The sequence below is a fragment of the Pan troglodytes genome, chromosome 19, assembly GCF_028858775.2.
Source record: "Pan troglodytes isolate AG18354 chromosome 19, NHGRI_mPanTro3-v2.0_pri, whole genome shotgun sequence".
Lineage (NCBI taxonomy): Eukaryota > Metazoa > Chordata > Mammalia > Primates > Hominidae > Pan > Pan troglodytes.
Window position 1 is genome coordinate 68671397 of NC_072417.2, and position 17827 is coordinate 68689223.

The 17827-nt window shown below is 40.9% G+C and overlaps 1 protein-coding gene, 1 long non-coding RNA gene, 1 other non-coding gene and 1 pseudogene across 6 annotated transcripts in view; 2 read left to right on the top strand and 2 right to left on the bottom strand.

Moving 5' to 3' along the window:
* The window catches only part of LOC134808976 (xaa-Pro dipeptidase-like), a 31429-nt gene extending 16193 nt beyond the window's left edge, over positions 1-15236 (bottom strand). For all 4 annotated transcript variants that reach the window (XR_010153346.1, XM_063799879.1, XM_063799878.1 and 1 more), the window contains exon 1: positions 14934-15236. Coding sequence is in view for 3 of the 4 variants with exons in the window: in XM_063799879.1 (XP_063655949.1) it covers positions 14934-15236 (303 nt within the window). In the remaining variant the exon portion in view is untranslated. The remainder of the gene's footprint in view (positions 1-14933) is intronic.
* Positions 4922-8675, bottom strand: LOC468412 (glycine--tRNA ligase-like; annotated as a pseudogene).
* Positions 5829-5939, top strand: LOC112206232 (U6 spliceosomal RNA). The gene has a single exon (XR_002940416.1). It is a non-coding gene; the product is annotated as a U6 spliceosomal RNA (small nuclear RNA).
* Positions 15237-15555: 319 nt separating the features above from the next.
* LOC134808977 (uncharacterized) lies at positions 15556-17645 on the top strand. The gene is made up of 2 exons (XR_010153347.1): positions 15556-15644; positions 16620-17645. It is a non-coding gene; the product is annotated as an uncharacterized LOC134808977 (long non-coding RNA).
* Positions 17646-17827: the final 182 nt, after the last annotated feature.

Consider the following 17827-nt stretch of genomic DNA (forward strand, 5'->3'; position numbering starts at 1 on the left):
AATGATGCATTTCTCAGAATATATCCCTGTCATTAAGCGACACATGACTGTAGTTATTTAAATGAAACTGAATGATGTGAGTGTGTGTGTGTGTGAGTGCACACATGTGTGAATGTGGGTTTGGGTGTGGATTTAATGCTGAAGGGTTAGTATTTCCAGGAGAGGGAGCGGCATAAGCTCTAGGTAGTAAGGAACTATTTTAGGAAGTATTTTTAGCTGGAGAGGGATATAATTAGTTCTACATTTTTAAAAAGATCGCTCTGGCTGTAGTGAGGTAGTTTTATTTGTCTAAAAACTTCTGCCTTGTAGCTGAGAGGTACCATATGCAGAGAAGAGATCATGTGCTGGGGATCAAACAGAGCAGACACAGATTCTCACTAGCTGTGTGACTGACAAAAAGCACATAACTTCTCTGAGTCTTACTTTCCTCATGTGTAAAGTGGGGAGAGCAATACATTTCTTATTGGATTTTCTAAGGGATTGACTGGCTTACTTCAGTAAAACACCTTGTACATAACAGACCTGGGAATAATGCTAGTTTCTGATGGTACTCATTCTCAAGGTGCTGTTGCCCTTCAGAAGAAAACCAGAAAAACACAGCCAACACTGGCATCTCAGATCAGTGTTGGCAAGTTGTAAAACCAGCCACAGGTTGGAGAAGTCCTGCACAATGGGTGGGTGTGTGTGGGTGGTGAGACTGTGAGTAGGATGGATCTTCTAGAGTCAGTGTCAGAAAAAGGAGAAGGAAGTGGTATGACCAGTTCTTGCTGAAAAAAAGACATGAGGCCAGATGCGGTGGCTCACGCCTGTAATTCCAGCACTTTGGGAGGATTAGGCAGGAGGATTGCTTGAGCCCAGGTATTTGAGACCAGCCTAAGAAGCATAGTGAGATCCTGTCTCTACAAATAATTTAAAAAATTAACCAGGAGAGGTGGCATGCACCTATAGTCCCAGCTATTTGGGAGCCTGAGGTGGGAGGGTTGCCTGAGCCTGGGAGGTCAAGGCTTCACTGAGCCATGATCGCACCACTGCACTCCAGCTTGGGCAGCAGAGACAGGGCACCACCCTGTCTCCAAAAAAAAAAACAACAAAAAAAAGAAGACATGAATAATTTATACACAGACAGTGTTTATCATCAGGGACTGCTGAGACTGGCAGCCAACTATTCAGTAAGATCTTTCTCAAAGACCAGTACAGATCACTTTAGTTCCGGCAATGAAGTTTTCCAAGTATTTCATCAGATTTCCCTCTTCCCTGGTTATACATTGCTCTTGAATGAGAATAAAACCATTAAGAACATTCTGTGCTTTCTCTTCTCTTTTCTTCTTTTCCCATTCCTGTCCTTCCTTCTTTCTTTTTCTTCCTAACTTCTATCTTAAACAATTAGCCTCTAAGAGTTGGACCTGTTTTACATTTTCCTCTTACTGGAAGTGAATGATGATTTGAGCAGAGATCTATGTTCCCAAGTCAGCATCATGTTCTTCCCTCCCACACAACCCACTGCTGTGTGTAATCATCTCTCATTAAGTTTCATGTCATCTGAGTGCAACTCCTTTCCCCTTTCAGGTTGCCCTTAATGTTCATTGTACCCTGCTTTCAACTGGATAGAATTTATGGGGTGATATCCAGGGTAAACCATGCTTTGCTGAAACATTATTTCATTCAATAATACAAATGAACAACTGACCACACACAGTCATACACACATAATCTTGAGTACCTACTGTGTGCCTGGCAATGTTAATACCAAATACATATTGGTGAATAAAACAACCAGAATCCATGTATTTGTGGGAGAGGCAGACAAAACACACACATACGTATATGTATATAATAAGAAATGGTGATAAGTTTCATAAAGGAAATAAACAGGGCACATTAACAGAGAATAACAAGGGGAGAGGGAAGAAGCTTATTTGGCTTGGCCCTGGAGGCATCTGTGAAGATAGGAAATTGCAGAAGGAGGTGGGTCAACCATGCAGAAAGGAGGGATCAATGCACTTAAGACAGAAGGAACAGTATGAGTGAAGGTCCTGAGGCAGGAAAGAGCTTTGTGTGATGAACTGAAAGGAGACCAGTGTGGCTTGGGCATCAGGTGTAAAAGGCAAGAGTGGCCCAAGATGAAGCTATACAAGGATTAGATTATGCTGATCTTTGTAGACTCTGGGTAAGAATTATGAGTTCTATTTTAAGTGCATTAGGTAGACTTTGAAAAGTCTTGTGAAAAGCATGTGATTATCTGATTGTTATTTTAGAAAGATTTCCTCTAGCTTCTCTGTGGAAAATGAATCGGAGGAGCAAAGCAAAATACAGGAAGCCCAGTGCAGAGGCTATCACAATGGTCCAGGAGAGAGATGGTAGTGGCGTGAACCAAGATGGTAGAAATAGCTATAAGAAAATGAGCATATATCATGCTTATTTTGGAAGCAAAAATGAAGGCATATATTTGGGGTTGAAAGAGGGTGATGAAGGATGACTTACAATTTCTAGCCATTTATTGAGTGGAGGAAAGGCCAAAGAGGGGTGGTTTGGTGGTGAAATCAATAGCTTCATTTTGAAAATGTTAAGTTTGAGATTCTGGGAGATATGCAAGAATACATATCAAGTAGGTAGTTAATTTATAAATCTGAAGTTTAGAGAGGAACTCAAGGTAGTGATTACAAATTATAGCTCCATCAGGTATTATATAGATGGTATGTCAGTGGGAGATCAATTAAGATTTTTAAAATGAGGCACCCAAATATAGTGGATCAAACAAGGCACAAGTTTCTTTATCATTCATGTCATAGTTCAGAGATAGGTGGGTGATCTAGTTAGACAGCTCCACTCCACAAGGTCATTCATGGATTCACGGCACTTTTATTTGTCATCCCTTGAATATTATTTTTCTCTGTATGGTGGAAATTTGTTCATTAGCACCAAGACCACATCCTATCATTCAGAAATAGGGAAAAAGGTGCACCTTCTTTTTAAGGAAATGACCCAGGGGTAACACATGTTATTTAGCTGCAAGAGAGGCTGTAACATAGACTCTATAAACTGGATGGCCATATGCTACCTGATGAAATGTCAATTCCATTACTAAAAAGAAGGGGAGAATGGATACCAGAAGACAAGACATACTGTCTGCTACAGACAGTAAAAAGGCAAAGCCTGGATGGGCAGGGTTTCTCAATGTACCAGCAGCACTTTGGAACAGATAATTCTTAGTTGTGGGAGGCTGTGCTGTGCATTTTAGGATTGTATACTCACTATCAATGTTTAGCAGTATTTCCAGCCTCTGTCCTTTAGATGCCAGTGACATACTCCCAGTTGTCACAGTAAAACACGTCTCTAGTCATTGGCAAATGTCCTCTAGGGGGCAAAATCACACCCTGTTGAGAACGACTGGGTTATATCAGGAGAACGAGTATAGAAAAAGAAGGAGTGCTGCCACTGGGGTTTGAGAAATGCCAACATTTAAAGATTGGGTAGAAGAGGAGTAAAGGAGACAGGCAAGGAGTAGGCAATGGTATATAATGAAAACCAAGACTAAAGAGTGTCACAAAAGCCAATATAGGAGGCAGTTCCAAAATGGTAGGAGTGATTGACTATGTGGAGTGCTACTATGGAATCAACTGAAACGAGGGCAGAAATGTGCTCATAGGATTTGGTAACATGGAGATTACAGGTGACGTAGACAAGAGTAATTGCTGTGTAGTAGTGGAGGTGAAACTCAGCTTGTAGTGAGTAAAGAGTAAGTGGAAAATGAATAAGTGGACGTAATGTTTGTAGACAACCCTAAACAAATGAAAAAGTACAGAGAAATGGAGAAGCATCTGGAGGTTTATGAGAGTTTAAAAGGGGTGTGGTTTTGTTTTTAATGAGAGATACTAGGAGGTGTTTGTATGAGCCGAAGGAAATAATCCAGTACACAAGAGTGCCACCATCCAAACATGTAAAGTGCTTGGAACTGCATTTAACAAGTAAACTGTATATTAAATATTAATATTACTCTATCAATTAGAGATTAAGTGGGCAATTGTGCTTTTAGATCTTGCTACAGATAGAACATTTTTGTCCCCCTCCAAATTCCTATGTTGAAATCTTAACCCCCAAGGTTAAGATTTTTTTCTTTTCAGAATTCCTTCAATTTTGATTGTGGGGATAAAATCAGACAGCCACTGAAGATAGAATACAGTTACTGGGAGTAATCACAATGCTGTTCTCTTTTATAAAGTGGATATGATGTGTTATTTATTCAATTAATGCACATCACCAAAAATTGTCCTTATTCCTTGATTGTCTCTTTTTTTTTTACCAGTCTCTTGTTGAAGTGGCCTCATTGTCTGGGAAAATACTTGAGGTTTGTTGTCTCACAGCCACGGAGATCAAGGATGTGGACACACAATGAGTGAGGTTAACAGCGGAAATTTAATTGGGAAAAGAAAGAGAATAGCTCTCTGCTACACAGAGTTGTCCTGAAACAATAGGTTGCTGGTCCACAGCAAAATGCAGGGGTTTTTATAGATGAGCTGGTGGGGAGGTGGTGTCTGATTTACATAGAGTGCAAAAAACTGGTTAGGACCAGGTGTGCCATTTGCCTATGGCACAAATCTCTGGCCGCCCCCGCGCCAATCTTCTATTATGCAAGTGGGTTCCCTGCCTGAGCTGTGCCATGTTGCCCATTTTTTTCTTAATGTACACGTGCTAACAAAAAATGGAAGATGGAGCTTCCATGGTGCACACGCCTAGCCCCCAGGTAGCCCTTTCCTATTGGTACAGCTGCTGGCATTCCCCTGTGCAAGCTTCCAGCTTGCTTATCTATATTTGCAGCTTGATTTTTCAGGCTGCTCTTTGTTGGAAAAGAAATGATTTTTTGGGCTGCTTTTTGTTTGAAGGGAAGCTCTGCTAAGGACTCGTTTGCCCTCACTATCTGTCTAAATAATTTCTTTCTAACTAAATCTGCCTAAATAATTTCTTTCTACCTCCTGTATCATTGCTCTGCAAAGAGAGGATACCTGGCCACCACATTGGCCCATATGGTGCTGCCACTGGTCAGATTTCGGACTATGCTAGGCAGCTCAGAGACCTCTGCTGTTATCTGTCACATTGCATCTCAGTCTCTCAGAGTTGCAGTGTGGGGGGTCTTGTTCATTGTGTTAAAGTCAATGGTGACACTGAAAGCCACACCAATCTCATCAGTCCTGGCATAGTGTCTCCCAATTGACCCAGAGGAATCATCTACTTTGTGAGACAACCTGTGCCTGGTCAGGGCTTCCGATAATTCCTTGATAAATGGCATGAATGGTTTTGGCTCAGTGAGAGGGTATAACATTTGAATAGAGTGACTATAGCAGGGAAACTGAGGAATGTTCTCTGTTCATCTCCTTCTCTTACATGGAATATATGTTCAAATACCATATACATGATCCTGCACAGGCTGAAGGAGGGTTCAGTTACATTCAGAACAACTTCTTCCACATAGAGTGTTTTCTGGAATCTCATCACGTTTGGCCACATCTTTTGTTAGCCGAAATGTTTTCCCTTCGGGCTCAATTGTAAATTCCCCTTTCTCATTCAATTGCATCTTGATTTCTGTAATGTAACATTCATCACAAATGGCGAGATACTCCATCACCAGTTTTGCATCCTTCTTATACGCCTTACCAACTGCTCCCTTATTGGGTATTAGGTAGACAGCTTCATATTCCTTCCCTGTGAATTGAGACTCTGCACTCAAACAAACGTCATGGTTATTTACATATTTTGGATACTAACCTATTATTTGTCATACACATTGCAAACATCTTTTCTGGTCTCTCACTCATGTGTTAACTTTATGTTTTGTGCTCACTTTTGCAGCACATACACTAAAATTGGAACGATACAGAGAAGATTAGCATGGACCCTGTCTGTGCAAGGATGATATGCAAATTTGTGAAGTGTTAACTTTATGTTTTATTTTGTCATTCTAACATTTTCTTTTTGTCATGTACTCAAATATATCAAACCTTTTGTTTAATATTTTTAGGCATATTCTATTCAAAAACTTTTTCTTTATGGGTTTTGGTTTTTTATGTCTTCCTCTCCCAATGTCACAAAGATATTTCCCCTAATTTAGAATCTTTTCTAAATGTTTAAAAAGTTTGCTTTTCAGATTAATGTTTTAAATTCATATGGAATTCACTTTTTTTTGCATATGGCTTGATACAAGGATGTATCCACTTTTATTAACTTCCAAATGGATAGCCAAGTGTCCCACACCATTGACTGACTAGTCTTTCCTTTTCCCACTGATTTGTAACACTGCTAAATCTCCATATGTGTGTAGTTTGGATATTGGTTCATTTGTCTATTGCCATGCCAATATGACAGTGTTCTAGTTATTGTGATTTAAAAGAAGTCTTGATGCTTAGTCAGGCAAATCCTTTCCTTGTTCATCTTCTTCCCAATATTCATGTTTCTTCTTGTTCCCTTATTCTTCTATGTGAATTTTTGAAGTAGCCTGTTAATGCCGTGAAGAAAATCTTTGGACTAACATTTATGTGATATACAATGTTTTAATCCCTTCATTTTAAATCTTTCTGTGTCCTTACTTTCAGGCCTGTCCTTTGTAAACAAAATCTATTGGGATAGAAAGCAGAACAATCTAATAGTTTATCTTTTCAGAGGAAAGTTACGTTTATTTACATTTATTGGGGTATATTTGTGCTGCTTTAAAAAATCATTTTACTTTGTGTTTTCTATTTTTTGCCTTCTCCCCTCCCCTTTTTTTCTTCCTCCATTTCTGCCATCTATATGATTAATTGCATTTTACTTATTTCCTATTTTGCTTCTCTGTAGAAGTTCTACATTCTATTTCTATCCTTTTAGTAGTTGCCTTTACACTTTAACATATATACAGTCCAAAGTCTAAAATAAATCAATTTCTTTAATCTCTTTTTAAACAATAAAAGATTCTTAGCTTCATTCCATCTCTATTTCCAAGTTTTGGTTCCTTAGTTTGAACTGTTTTTAATCACCTCCACCAACACTGGTCAATATTATTTTTTAAATATCAATACATTAGCTTTACTCACAAGTTTGCCAATTTCTTTTCTTTTCCTTGCTTCTTTAATGCACCTCTTTACATCTGGGTTTTGGGTTCTTTTAGCTGAACTATATTCTTTAGAAGCAGTTTAAGTGAGAACTTAGAAACTCAGTTTTTTTTTTGCCCGAAGATATATTTACTTTGCCCTCATTTTTTCTCATGAGAATTTAGTTGAGTGTGGGAATATAGATGGACAAATATTTTTCCTTAGCTCTTTGCAGAAATCGTTCCATTGTTTTCTGGCATCTATTATAATGAATGGGGAGACTTTTCGATGTAATGGTCATTCTTTTGTGAGTAATCTCGTTTCTCTAGGTGATATGGATATTTTCTCTTGCATTTCCTATTTTGTTACTTCCCTACAGTATATGTAGGAGAATTTTGTTGTTTTTTTCATTGCTAGGAATGATCTTTTGATGTGAGAATTTAAGTCATTCTTAAGTTCTGAAAAAGTTATTATTCGATTTCTATTTCAATATTGCTTTTCCCCTCACTCTCTGTGTTCTCCTACAATTTTTTTTTAGACCCAAGTGGGCCCGTCTTTCTCTCCGCTTCAGTTCTCTTAACTCTTTTTTTCTGTTTTCTTTTTTTTTCTTTCTTTCTTTATTTTTTTTAGACAAGGTCTTGCTCCATCATCCAGGTTGGAGTGTAGTGGCATGATCACAACTCACTGCAACCTCAGTATCCCGGGCTCAACAGATCCTCCCCCCTCAGCCTCCTGAGTAGCTGGGACTATAGGTACTTGTCATCATGCCCAGCTAAGTTTTAAAATTGTGTTGTAGAGATGGGATCTTGTTACGTTGCTCAGGTTGGTCTCAACCTCCTAAACTCAAGCAATCCTCCTGCCTTGGCCTCCCAAAGTGATAGGATTATAGGCATGAGCCACCATGCCAGGCCTTAACTTTTGTATTTTCCATTCTGTTGCCACATATGATGCATTCCAACATCTTCATCAGCTCCGTTTTCTAATTCATTAATTATTTCCTCAGCTATGAATAATCTGCTTTTGGCCCAACCATTAAATATGAAGGTTCGTATGTACTTATTTCAGTGACTATGTGTTCATTATCAAGATTTCTATTTGGTTAAAAAATGTTTTTAATTCTTAAAAAAATTAAAACGATTATTTAAAATATTTTAATAATGCATTGTGTTTATGCTCCTTCTCTCTTTAAATATAAAAACATTTATTTAACATTTTTATACTGTTTTATTTGCCATTTTCTATTGCGAATTCCTACTATTTATTGCATCTTCTGACTTTCTTTTATGTGGCTTAACTCATGTGGTTCAAAATTATTTTCCGTAGTAAACTCATTCTTAGTGAAAGTTGAGTCTGCATGACTTGAGATATATCTTCTTCTTTATAGGATGATCTGAGTTTGTTTCTTCTAAAGCTCAGTGGATTTTTACCAATTCTGGATCTGTTTTTGTGATAATTTCTTGGCTTCAAGTGTCCCATCAATTGGATTGTGTCAATTTAAGGCCAACGATTTCTTATGAGTCTAAACTTTTAGCCATGACACCTGATGGGTAGCTTTCTTACCATGTATCCAGGCCAACAGAAGAGTATTTCAAGTCCAATTTTATGGTATGATGGCATTTTTCATCACTAGCTTTTAGTAGGGATTCAAGTTCAGCACCTTGCCTTGCAGGAACCTGAAGTACAGGAATGCCTCTTGTCCCTACGGTTTTTGCCAGTTTCTGATCCTTCTGGGAGTTCTTTGGCTTTGTCTGCTGTTCCTCACCCTGCCTTTCATTTCCTGCTCTATTCCTGGACCCGAGAATTTTCTTTTATTATTGTTATTATTATTATTTTTGAGACAAGGTCTCACTCTATTGCCCAGGCTGGAGTGCAGTGGTGTGATCATGGCTCACTGCAACCTTGACCTCCCCAGGCTGAGGTGATCCTCCCACCTCTGCCTCTCAAGTAGTTGGGACTACAAGCACATACCACCACACTTGGCTAATTTTATTTTATTTTTTGTATTTTTTGTAGAGATGGGGTCTGACCATGTTGAGCAGGCTGGTCTCAAACTAATAGTTTCAAGCCATCTGTCTGCCTCAGCCTCCCAAAGTGCTAGGATTACAGATGTGAGCCACCGCGCCTGGCTCCTTTTATTATTATTGAATAGTTTGGTTACATATTTAATTTTTTCTTTTTGTTATATTTTCTCCAGTGTTTCTATGTTTATCATATGGAAGGACAGCCTTTCCACATTAGCTAAGCTTGCCAGATTATCAGAAGTCGCTTTTTTTTTTTCTGGCTTTAGAAGAGATTTTTATTCCCCGACTAGTTAAGAATTCTCAAGTTCCCAGTGACACAAAAGATGGCAGAAAAATAGCTTAAAACCTTTTCTTCTCTTTTCCATCCATCTATCGCACCCAACCACACACGTTTCCTGACACCCACGGTGGGTCTGACACCGCGCAGATAAATGAGACGTGGTCCCCAAGAAGGCGCCTCCAGGCTCTCCAGGACAAGGATCACAAAACTGCAACACAGAGTGATCCCGCCCTGGAGAGGGAGCTCCAGGAGGAAGAAGTGTTAGTCCATCTCTCTGGCTGCAGATGTCCCCAGGGGTGTCAGCCTGGGCACCGGCAATCGGGGGCGCCCTCCTCAAATCTGACAGGGATACCCTATGATGTGACACTTTCCCTAGACACCCATCTTCCCACCATCTTCAGAGGGCGTGACCCCTCTCTCCCCACTCGGTCCCTTCAGGAACAGATTCCATCTCTCGTTCTTGCTATCTCAGTCCTCATCCCCACCCCCCTGCTCTAAGCTCTCAGGGGCCCACAGATCAGATGGCTTCCCCGGCGGGCACTGTCTCCCCTCTGTATGTCCTGTGGGCAGCCACAGGTGGGCATGCACGGCAGGTGCACAGCATGAGCACAGCAGGCACACACACTGACCCGGTGCCACTCAGCACCCTGCGGGTGGCTGCTCCTGGCTGAAAGCTTCCTAGCACACTCGTGTGGGTGGCTGCTCCTGGCTGAGAGCTTCCTGGTGCACTGGGCTGTGGCCTCTGGCTTCTAGCTTATCCCTCCAAGAGCTACCCTGGTCCACACAGGAGGCGGCAGCAAGGCCAATCCAGGGTCTTAGGATGGGGGTGGAGGGAAGGTCGAGCAGTTTGTAGACAGGGGTGAGATCTCCCCAGAGCTCAGCTTCACGACATGCTGCTTCCAGTTGCAGCCAAGTGCAAGGTATGGACTCTGTGTGGATCCCGACTTGAACAAACCAATGCTAAAAAGAGGTTAGGATCAATATGGACTAGATATGCATGACATTAAGGAGTTACGATTCATTTGTGATAATGGTTGTGATATTGGCATGGTGGTTATGTAAAAGTAAAAGTAGTTCTCTTCAACTGAAATATCTACTGAGGTATTTACAGGTACAATGACATGATATCTGGGATTTGACTTTAAAATGCTCTAGCAAATTCTCTGTTTGTCTGTTATTGGTGTATAAGAATGCTTGTGATTTTTGTACATTGATTTTGTATCCTGAGACTTTGCTGAAGTTGCTTATCAGCTTAAGGAGATTTTGGGCTGAGAAGATGGGGTTTTCTAGATATACAATCATGTCATCTGCAAAACAGGGACAAATTTGACTTCCTCTTTTCCTAATTGAATGCCCTTTATTTCCTTCTCCTGCCTGATTGCCCTGGTCAGAACTTCCAACACTATGTTGAATAGGAGTGGTAAGAGAGGGCATCCCTGTCTTGTGCCAGTTTTCAAAGGGAATGCTCCCAGTTTTTGTCCATTCAGTATGATATTGGCTGTGGGTTTGTCATAGATAGCTCTTATTATTTTGAGATACGTCCCATCAATACCTAATTGATTGAGAGTTTTTAGCATGAAGGTTGTTGTATTTTGTCAAAGGCCTTTTCTGCATCTATTGAGATAATCATGTGGTTTTTGTCTTTGGTTCTGTTTATATGCTGGGTTATGTTTATTGATTTTCGTATGTTGAACCAGCCTTGCATCCCAGGGATGAAGCCCACTTGACCATGGTGGATAAGCTTTTTGACGTGTTGCTGGATTCGGTTTGCAAGTATTTTATTGAGGATTTTTGCATCAACGTTCATCAAGGATATTGGTCTAAAATTCTCTTTTTTTGTTGTGTCTCTGCCAGGCTTTGGTATAAGGATGATGCTGGCCTCATCAAATGAGTTAGGGAGGATTCCCTCTTTTTCTATTGATTGGAATAGTTTCAGAAGGAATGGTACCAGCTCCTCCTTGTACCTCTGGTAGAATTTGGCTGTGAATCCATCTGGTCCTGGACTTTTTTTGGTTGGTAAGCTATTAATTATTGCCTCAATTTCAGAGCCTGTTATTGGTCTATTCAGAGATTCAACTTCTTCCTGGTTTAGTCTTGGGAGAGTGTATGTGTCAAGGACTTTATCCATTTCTTCTAGATTTTCTAGTTTATTTGTGTAGAGGTGTTTATAGTATTCTCTGATGGTAGTTTGTATTTCTGTGGGATCGGTGGTGATATCCCCTTTGTCATTTTTTATTGTGTCTATTTGATTCTTCTCTCTTTTCTTCTTTATTAGTCTTGCTAGCGGTCTATCAATTTTGTTGATCTTTTAAAAAACCAGCTCCTGGATTCATCGATTTTTTGAAGGGTTTTTTGTGCCTCTATTTCCTTCAGTTCTGCTCTGATCTTAGTTATTTCTTGCCTTCTGCTAGCTTTTGAATGTGTTTGCTCTTGCTTCTCTAGTTCTTTTAATTGTGATGTTAGGGTGTCAATTTTAGATCTTTCCTGCTTTCTCTTGTGGGCATTTAGTGCTATAAATTTCCCTCTACACACTGCTTTGAATGTGTCCCAGAGATTCTGGTATGTTGTGTCTTTGTTCTCGTTGGTTTCAAAGAACACCTTTATTTCTGCCTTCATTTCGTTATGTACCCAGTAGTCATTCAAGAGCAGGTTGTTCAGTTTCCATGTAGTTGAGCGGTTTTGAGTGAGTTTCTTTTTTTTTTTTGAGATGGAGTCTGGCTCTGTCACCCAGGCTGGAGTGCAGTGGCACAATCTCGGCTCACTGCAAGCTCTGCCTCCTGGGTTCACGCCATTCTCCTGCCTCAGCCTCCTGAGTTGCTGGGACTACAGGTGCCCGCCACTATGCCCAGCTAATTTTTTGTATTTTTAGTAGAGACGGGGTTTCACCATGTTAGCCAGGATGGTCTCGATCTCCTGACCTTGTGATGTGCCCACCCTCAGCCTCCCAAATTGCTGGGATTACAGGCGTGAGCCACCGCGCCCAGCCTTGAGTGAGTTTCTGAATCCTGAGTTCTAGTTTGATTGCACTGTGGTCTGAGAGACAGTTTGTTATAATTTCTGTTCTTTTACATTTGCTGAGGAGTGCTTTACTTGCAACTATGTGGTCAATTTTGGAACAGGTGGTGGTGTGGTGCTGAAAAAAATGTATATTCTGTTGATTTGGGGTGGAGAGTTCTATAGATGTCTATTAGGTCTGCTTGGGGCAGAGCTGAGTTCAATTCCTGGATATCCTTGTTAACTTTCTGACTTGTTGATCTGTCTAATGTTGACAGTGGGGTGTTAAAGTCTCCCATTATTATTGTGTGGGAGTCTAAGTCTCTTTGTAGGTCACCAAGGACTTGCTTTATGAATCTGGGTGCTCCTGTATTGGGTGCATATATACTTAGGATAGTTGGTTCTTCTCGTTGAATTGATCCCTTTACCACTATGTAATGGCCTTCTTCGTCTCTTTTGATCTTTGTTGGTTTAAAGTCTGTTTTATCCAAGACTAGGATTGCAACCCCTGCCTTTTTTTGTTTTCCATTTGCTTGGTAGATCTTCCTCCATCCCTTTATTTTGAGCCTATGTGTGTCTCTGCGCGTGAGATGGGTTTCCTGAATACAGCACACTGATGGGTCTTGACTCTCAAACAGAGAGCCAAATCATGAGTGAACTCCCATTCACAATTGCTTCAAAGAGAATAAAATACCTAGGAATCCAACTTACAAGTGATGTGAAGGACCTCTTCAAGGAGAACTACAAACCACTGCTCAATGAAATAAAAGAGGATTAAAAAAAATGGAAGAACATTCCATGCTCATGGGTAGGAAAAATCAATATCGTGAAAATGGCCATACTGCCCAAGGTAATTTACAGATTCAATGCCATCCCCATCAAGCTACCAATGACTTTCTTCACAGAATTGGAAAAACCTACTTTAAAGTTCATATGGAACCAAAAAAGAGCCCGCATCACCAAGTCAATCCTAAGCCAAAAGAACAAAGCTGGAGGCATCACGCTACCTGACTTCAAACTATACTACAAGGCTACAGTAACCAAAACAGCATGATACTGGTACCAAAACAGAGATATAGATCAACGGAACAGAACAGAGCCCTCAGAAATAATGCCGCATATCTACAACTATCTTATCTTTGACAAACCTGACAAAAACAAGCAATGGGGAAAGGATTCCCTATTTAATAAATGGTGCTGGGAAAACTGGCTAGCCATGTGTAGAAAGCTGAAACTGGATCCCTTCCTTACACGTTATACAAAAATTAATTCAAGATGGATTAAAGACTTACATGTTAGACCTAAAACCATAAAAACCCTAGAAGAAAACCTAGGCAATACCATTCAGGACATAGGCATGGGCAAGGACTTCATGTCTAAAACACCAAAAGCAATGGCAACAAAAGCCAAAATTGACAAATGGGATCTAATGAAGCTAAAGAGCTTCTGCACGCAAAAGAAACCACCACCAGAGTGAACAGGCAACCTACAGAATGGGAGAAAATTTTTGCAACCTACTCATCTGACAAAGGGCTAATATCCAGAATCTACAATGAACTCAAACAAATTTACAAGAAAAAAACAAACAACCCCATCAAAAAGTGGGCGAAGGATATGAACAGACACTTCTCAAAAGAAGACATTTATGCAGCCAAACAAGACATGAAAAAATGCTCATCATCACTGGCCATCAGAGAAATGCAAATCAAAACCACAATGAGATACCATCTCACACCAGTTACAATGGTGATCATTAAAAAGTCAGGAAACAACAGGTGCTGGAGAGGATGTGGAGAAATAGGAACACTTTTACACTGTGGGTGGGACGGTAAACTAGTTCAGCAATTGTGGAAGTCGGTGTGGCAATTCCTCAGGGATCTAGAACTAGAAATACCATTTGACCCAGCCATCCCATTACTGGGTATATACTCAAAGGATTATAAATCATGCTGCTGTAAAGACACATGCACACGTATGTTTATTGCAGCACTATTCACAATAGCAAAGACTTGGAACCAACCCAAATGTCCAACAATGATAGACTAGATTAAGAAAATGTGGCACATATACACCATGGAATACTATGCAGCCATAAAAAATGATGAGTTCATGTCCTTTGTAGGAACATGGATGAAGCTGGAAACCATCATTCTCAGCAAACTGTCGCAAGGACAAAAAACCAAACACCGCATGTTCTCACTCATAGGTGGGAATTGAACAATGAGAACATATGGACACAGGAAGGGGAACACCACACACCAGGGACTGTTGTGGGGTGGGGGGAGGGGTGAGGGATAGCATTAGGAGACATAACTAATGCTAAATGACGAGTTAATGGGTGCAGCACACCAACATGGCACATGTATACATATGTAACAAACCTGCACATTGTGCACATGTACCCTAAAACTTAAAGTACAATAATAATAATAATAATAATAAAATGCTCTAGCAAACAAAACAAAACACAAAAACCTGATGGGGACTTAGGGTTCATTATACTTTCTATTATTTTGGATATTGAAATTTCCTTTCCAACTCATATTCTTTCATTCCCACGTTTACAGTCTTCATTATTACCTCACAGTGGGCCTCACTGGAGATTTTACTGGTGTAGTGCAGAACCTCCAGCTCTATGTCCGTCTTAAACACTCGGCACTCAACGATCTCTGGGTGAAGAATGGTGTTGTTGACTTTGAACTTGCTGATGCCCTCGAAGGAAGCCTCCCTGCAGACGCTGCTGCTGTCTGTGTTGACGCCACGCAAAGTGAGGAGGACAGAGGGCTTCTGTGACGTCAGGACAATGGCAATCTCATCTGCGTCCTGGACGTCGTCCACGGCATACTTCTCCTTGAAGTGCTCCTTGGAATGGATCTTTCCCATCCAGGTGGCATGGCTGGCAGGAAGCCTGGGCACAAACAGGGCCGACTTCCCAGTGTCAGCGTCGATGAAGCCGTAGCAGCCTGGCTCGGTGACACCGAATGCGCAGTGAAAGAAGGACTCCTGGCGGAAGAGGAACCAGGTGTAGGTGCAGTAGCGCTGAGTCTCCTCTTAGCCCTGCAGGACCACTACTGAGCCGGCCTGCACAGCAGGGTTCTTCCGCAGCCCCTCACACCGGCGCTGCCGGTTCAAGGCAAAGAGCGCCAGAGGCACCTTCAGGGTTTCCTTCCCCAGCCAAAAGGAAGGTCCAGTGGCCACCGCCATGTTCGCCCAGCACCGGCGTCACGTGAAGTCTGAAGTCACTCTTATCCAGTTACATTTGACAGATGAGAAAATTAAAGCTCAGAAAGGGTAAGTGCATTGTCCAACATTTCCATCCAGTCAACGATGCAGCCAGGAGTGGAATCTGGTTCTGTTAAGCTCTAGAGCCCATCCTCAAGCACTACAGCACACTGTTAAGTTTGAGTGGTAAAGGTGGATGGATGGCCTGTTAAACAGCTCAGAGGTAGGAATGAGTGAGTTATGCATGGGAACCAGCAGTCAGGGGCGAAGAAATGAACCAATCGGTCACAAAAGAAATGATTCATAATGTGGATCCAGAAGGGAGATATTTGTGAATGGCCAAGATCAGGATTCAGTTTTTGTATGTATTGTGACAGATAAGAGAAAATCTCTATGTGTTCTTGAGTTTAAGAGCTAACACAATGGGTGAGATTAATGGTCATAGTGCTCATTGTGAAAAACATGAAAACACATGAATTCTGCAGTTGTTGCAACTTGTGAGATGCAGTGAGAGCTTGTGAGATGTCAGATTTGGCCCTGAGTGAAAGATGTAGGAGAGGTCTTTGTTATGCAAGTCTCTGGCATTTACTGCAACTGACTTGAACAACAAAATAAAAGATCTAAAAACACTTTGGGAATAGGTATGCATCATTCTGAAAGGGTATTACTGACGATAATGAAACTTCATGATAACAGTGACTAAACTAACAAATGCAGCAGAAGGCTCTGATCTCCTGAATGTTCACTAGTTGCTCAAGTGTAAACCAAGGGTCTCAACTCTACCTGTGCAGCCGTGTGCCCATTTTGTAGAGGGGAGCATCAAGATTTGAAGAGGTTAAATATTTGCTTTACATTATGCAATTAGAAGTTATGATTGGCCAGGCGTGGTGGCTCACGCCTGTAATTCCAGCACTTTGGGACGCTGAGGAGGGCGGATCACGAGGTCAGGAGTTTGAGACCAGCCTGGCCAACATGGTGAAACCCTGCCTCTACTAAAGATACACAAAGTTAGCCTGATGTGATGGTGCATGCCTGTAATTTCAGGTACTCAGGAGGCTGAGGCAGGAGAATCGCTTGAACCCGGGAAGCAGAAGTTGCAGTGAGCCGAGATCTTGCCATTGCATTCCAGCCTGGACAACAGGGTGAAACTCTGTGTCAAAAAAAAAAAAAAAAAAAGAAGTTATGATTGAGACTCAGGTCTGTCTGACTCCAGCTGTTAACCACTATGTTCTAAGCTCTACTATGGTCAAGAGATATCCTTTGAGCACATTTTTCAAGGTAATATGATAAACACCATGGGGAAGAGAAATCTTAATCAGACATAGTATATATCCTTGACAAATTCACAGTGTACTGGGAAAGTACTAATCTCCTATAATGCATGGTGGAAAGTGATAAGAAAACAATGAATTCAGGGATGGAGAATTCACCTTTCAGAAGGCTGCCTGGAGGATGTGGCAGTTGAAGTAGGCTGTGAAAAAGGGGTAAGATGGGGCTATACTGCACCAAAAGAATAAGAATAGAGAGGAAAGAGGCGAGTGTTCCAGGTGAGAGGCAGGCCAGCAACAAAAATGAAGAGGTGGCAAACACAAGGCAGTTTTTGGAAAAGTTAAATGGCCAGTTTGATGGGACAGAAAGAGTATGTGTGGAAGTAGAGAAAATGCTGAAAAAAATACAATGCAGATTTAAATAGTATGAGTAATAATTATAGCTCATATTTGCCAGGCACCTAAAATGTGCCAGGCACTGTCCTTGGGGCTTTAAACTTATTATCTCACTGAAAAATTTCTAACTAGACTGTGAGATTGATATTATCCCCACCCTCATTTTACAGATAGATCTACCTGTAAAATCAGTTATCAATTTATCTGTAAAATGGGGGTGGGAATAACACCACTCTTGCAGTCTAGTTATTTAGAGAAGTAACTTGTCTAGGGCCTTATGAAGATACTGGTGAAACTGAAACTCAAACACAAATTTATCTAATGCTAAAATTCTTATTCATGAAACCATATGGTCACCCAGTAAACATTACTGTTGATGCCAAATAAACTCTGCTTTAGAGCCACAGTTTTGATCCACTGGTCTTATTTTTTTTCTCCTCTGATTTATACATGTCTGACATACGTTGTCATTTCTCTGCAAACTTTCAGAGGACTAGGAGGGAAGAGTAGGTTCTAATTTCATCCTGGGGAGAAAAAAAAAGAAATGGAAAATGAGTTTAATTACTCTCTGCGAAAAAGCTGTCTCTT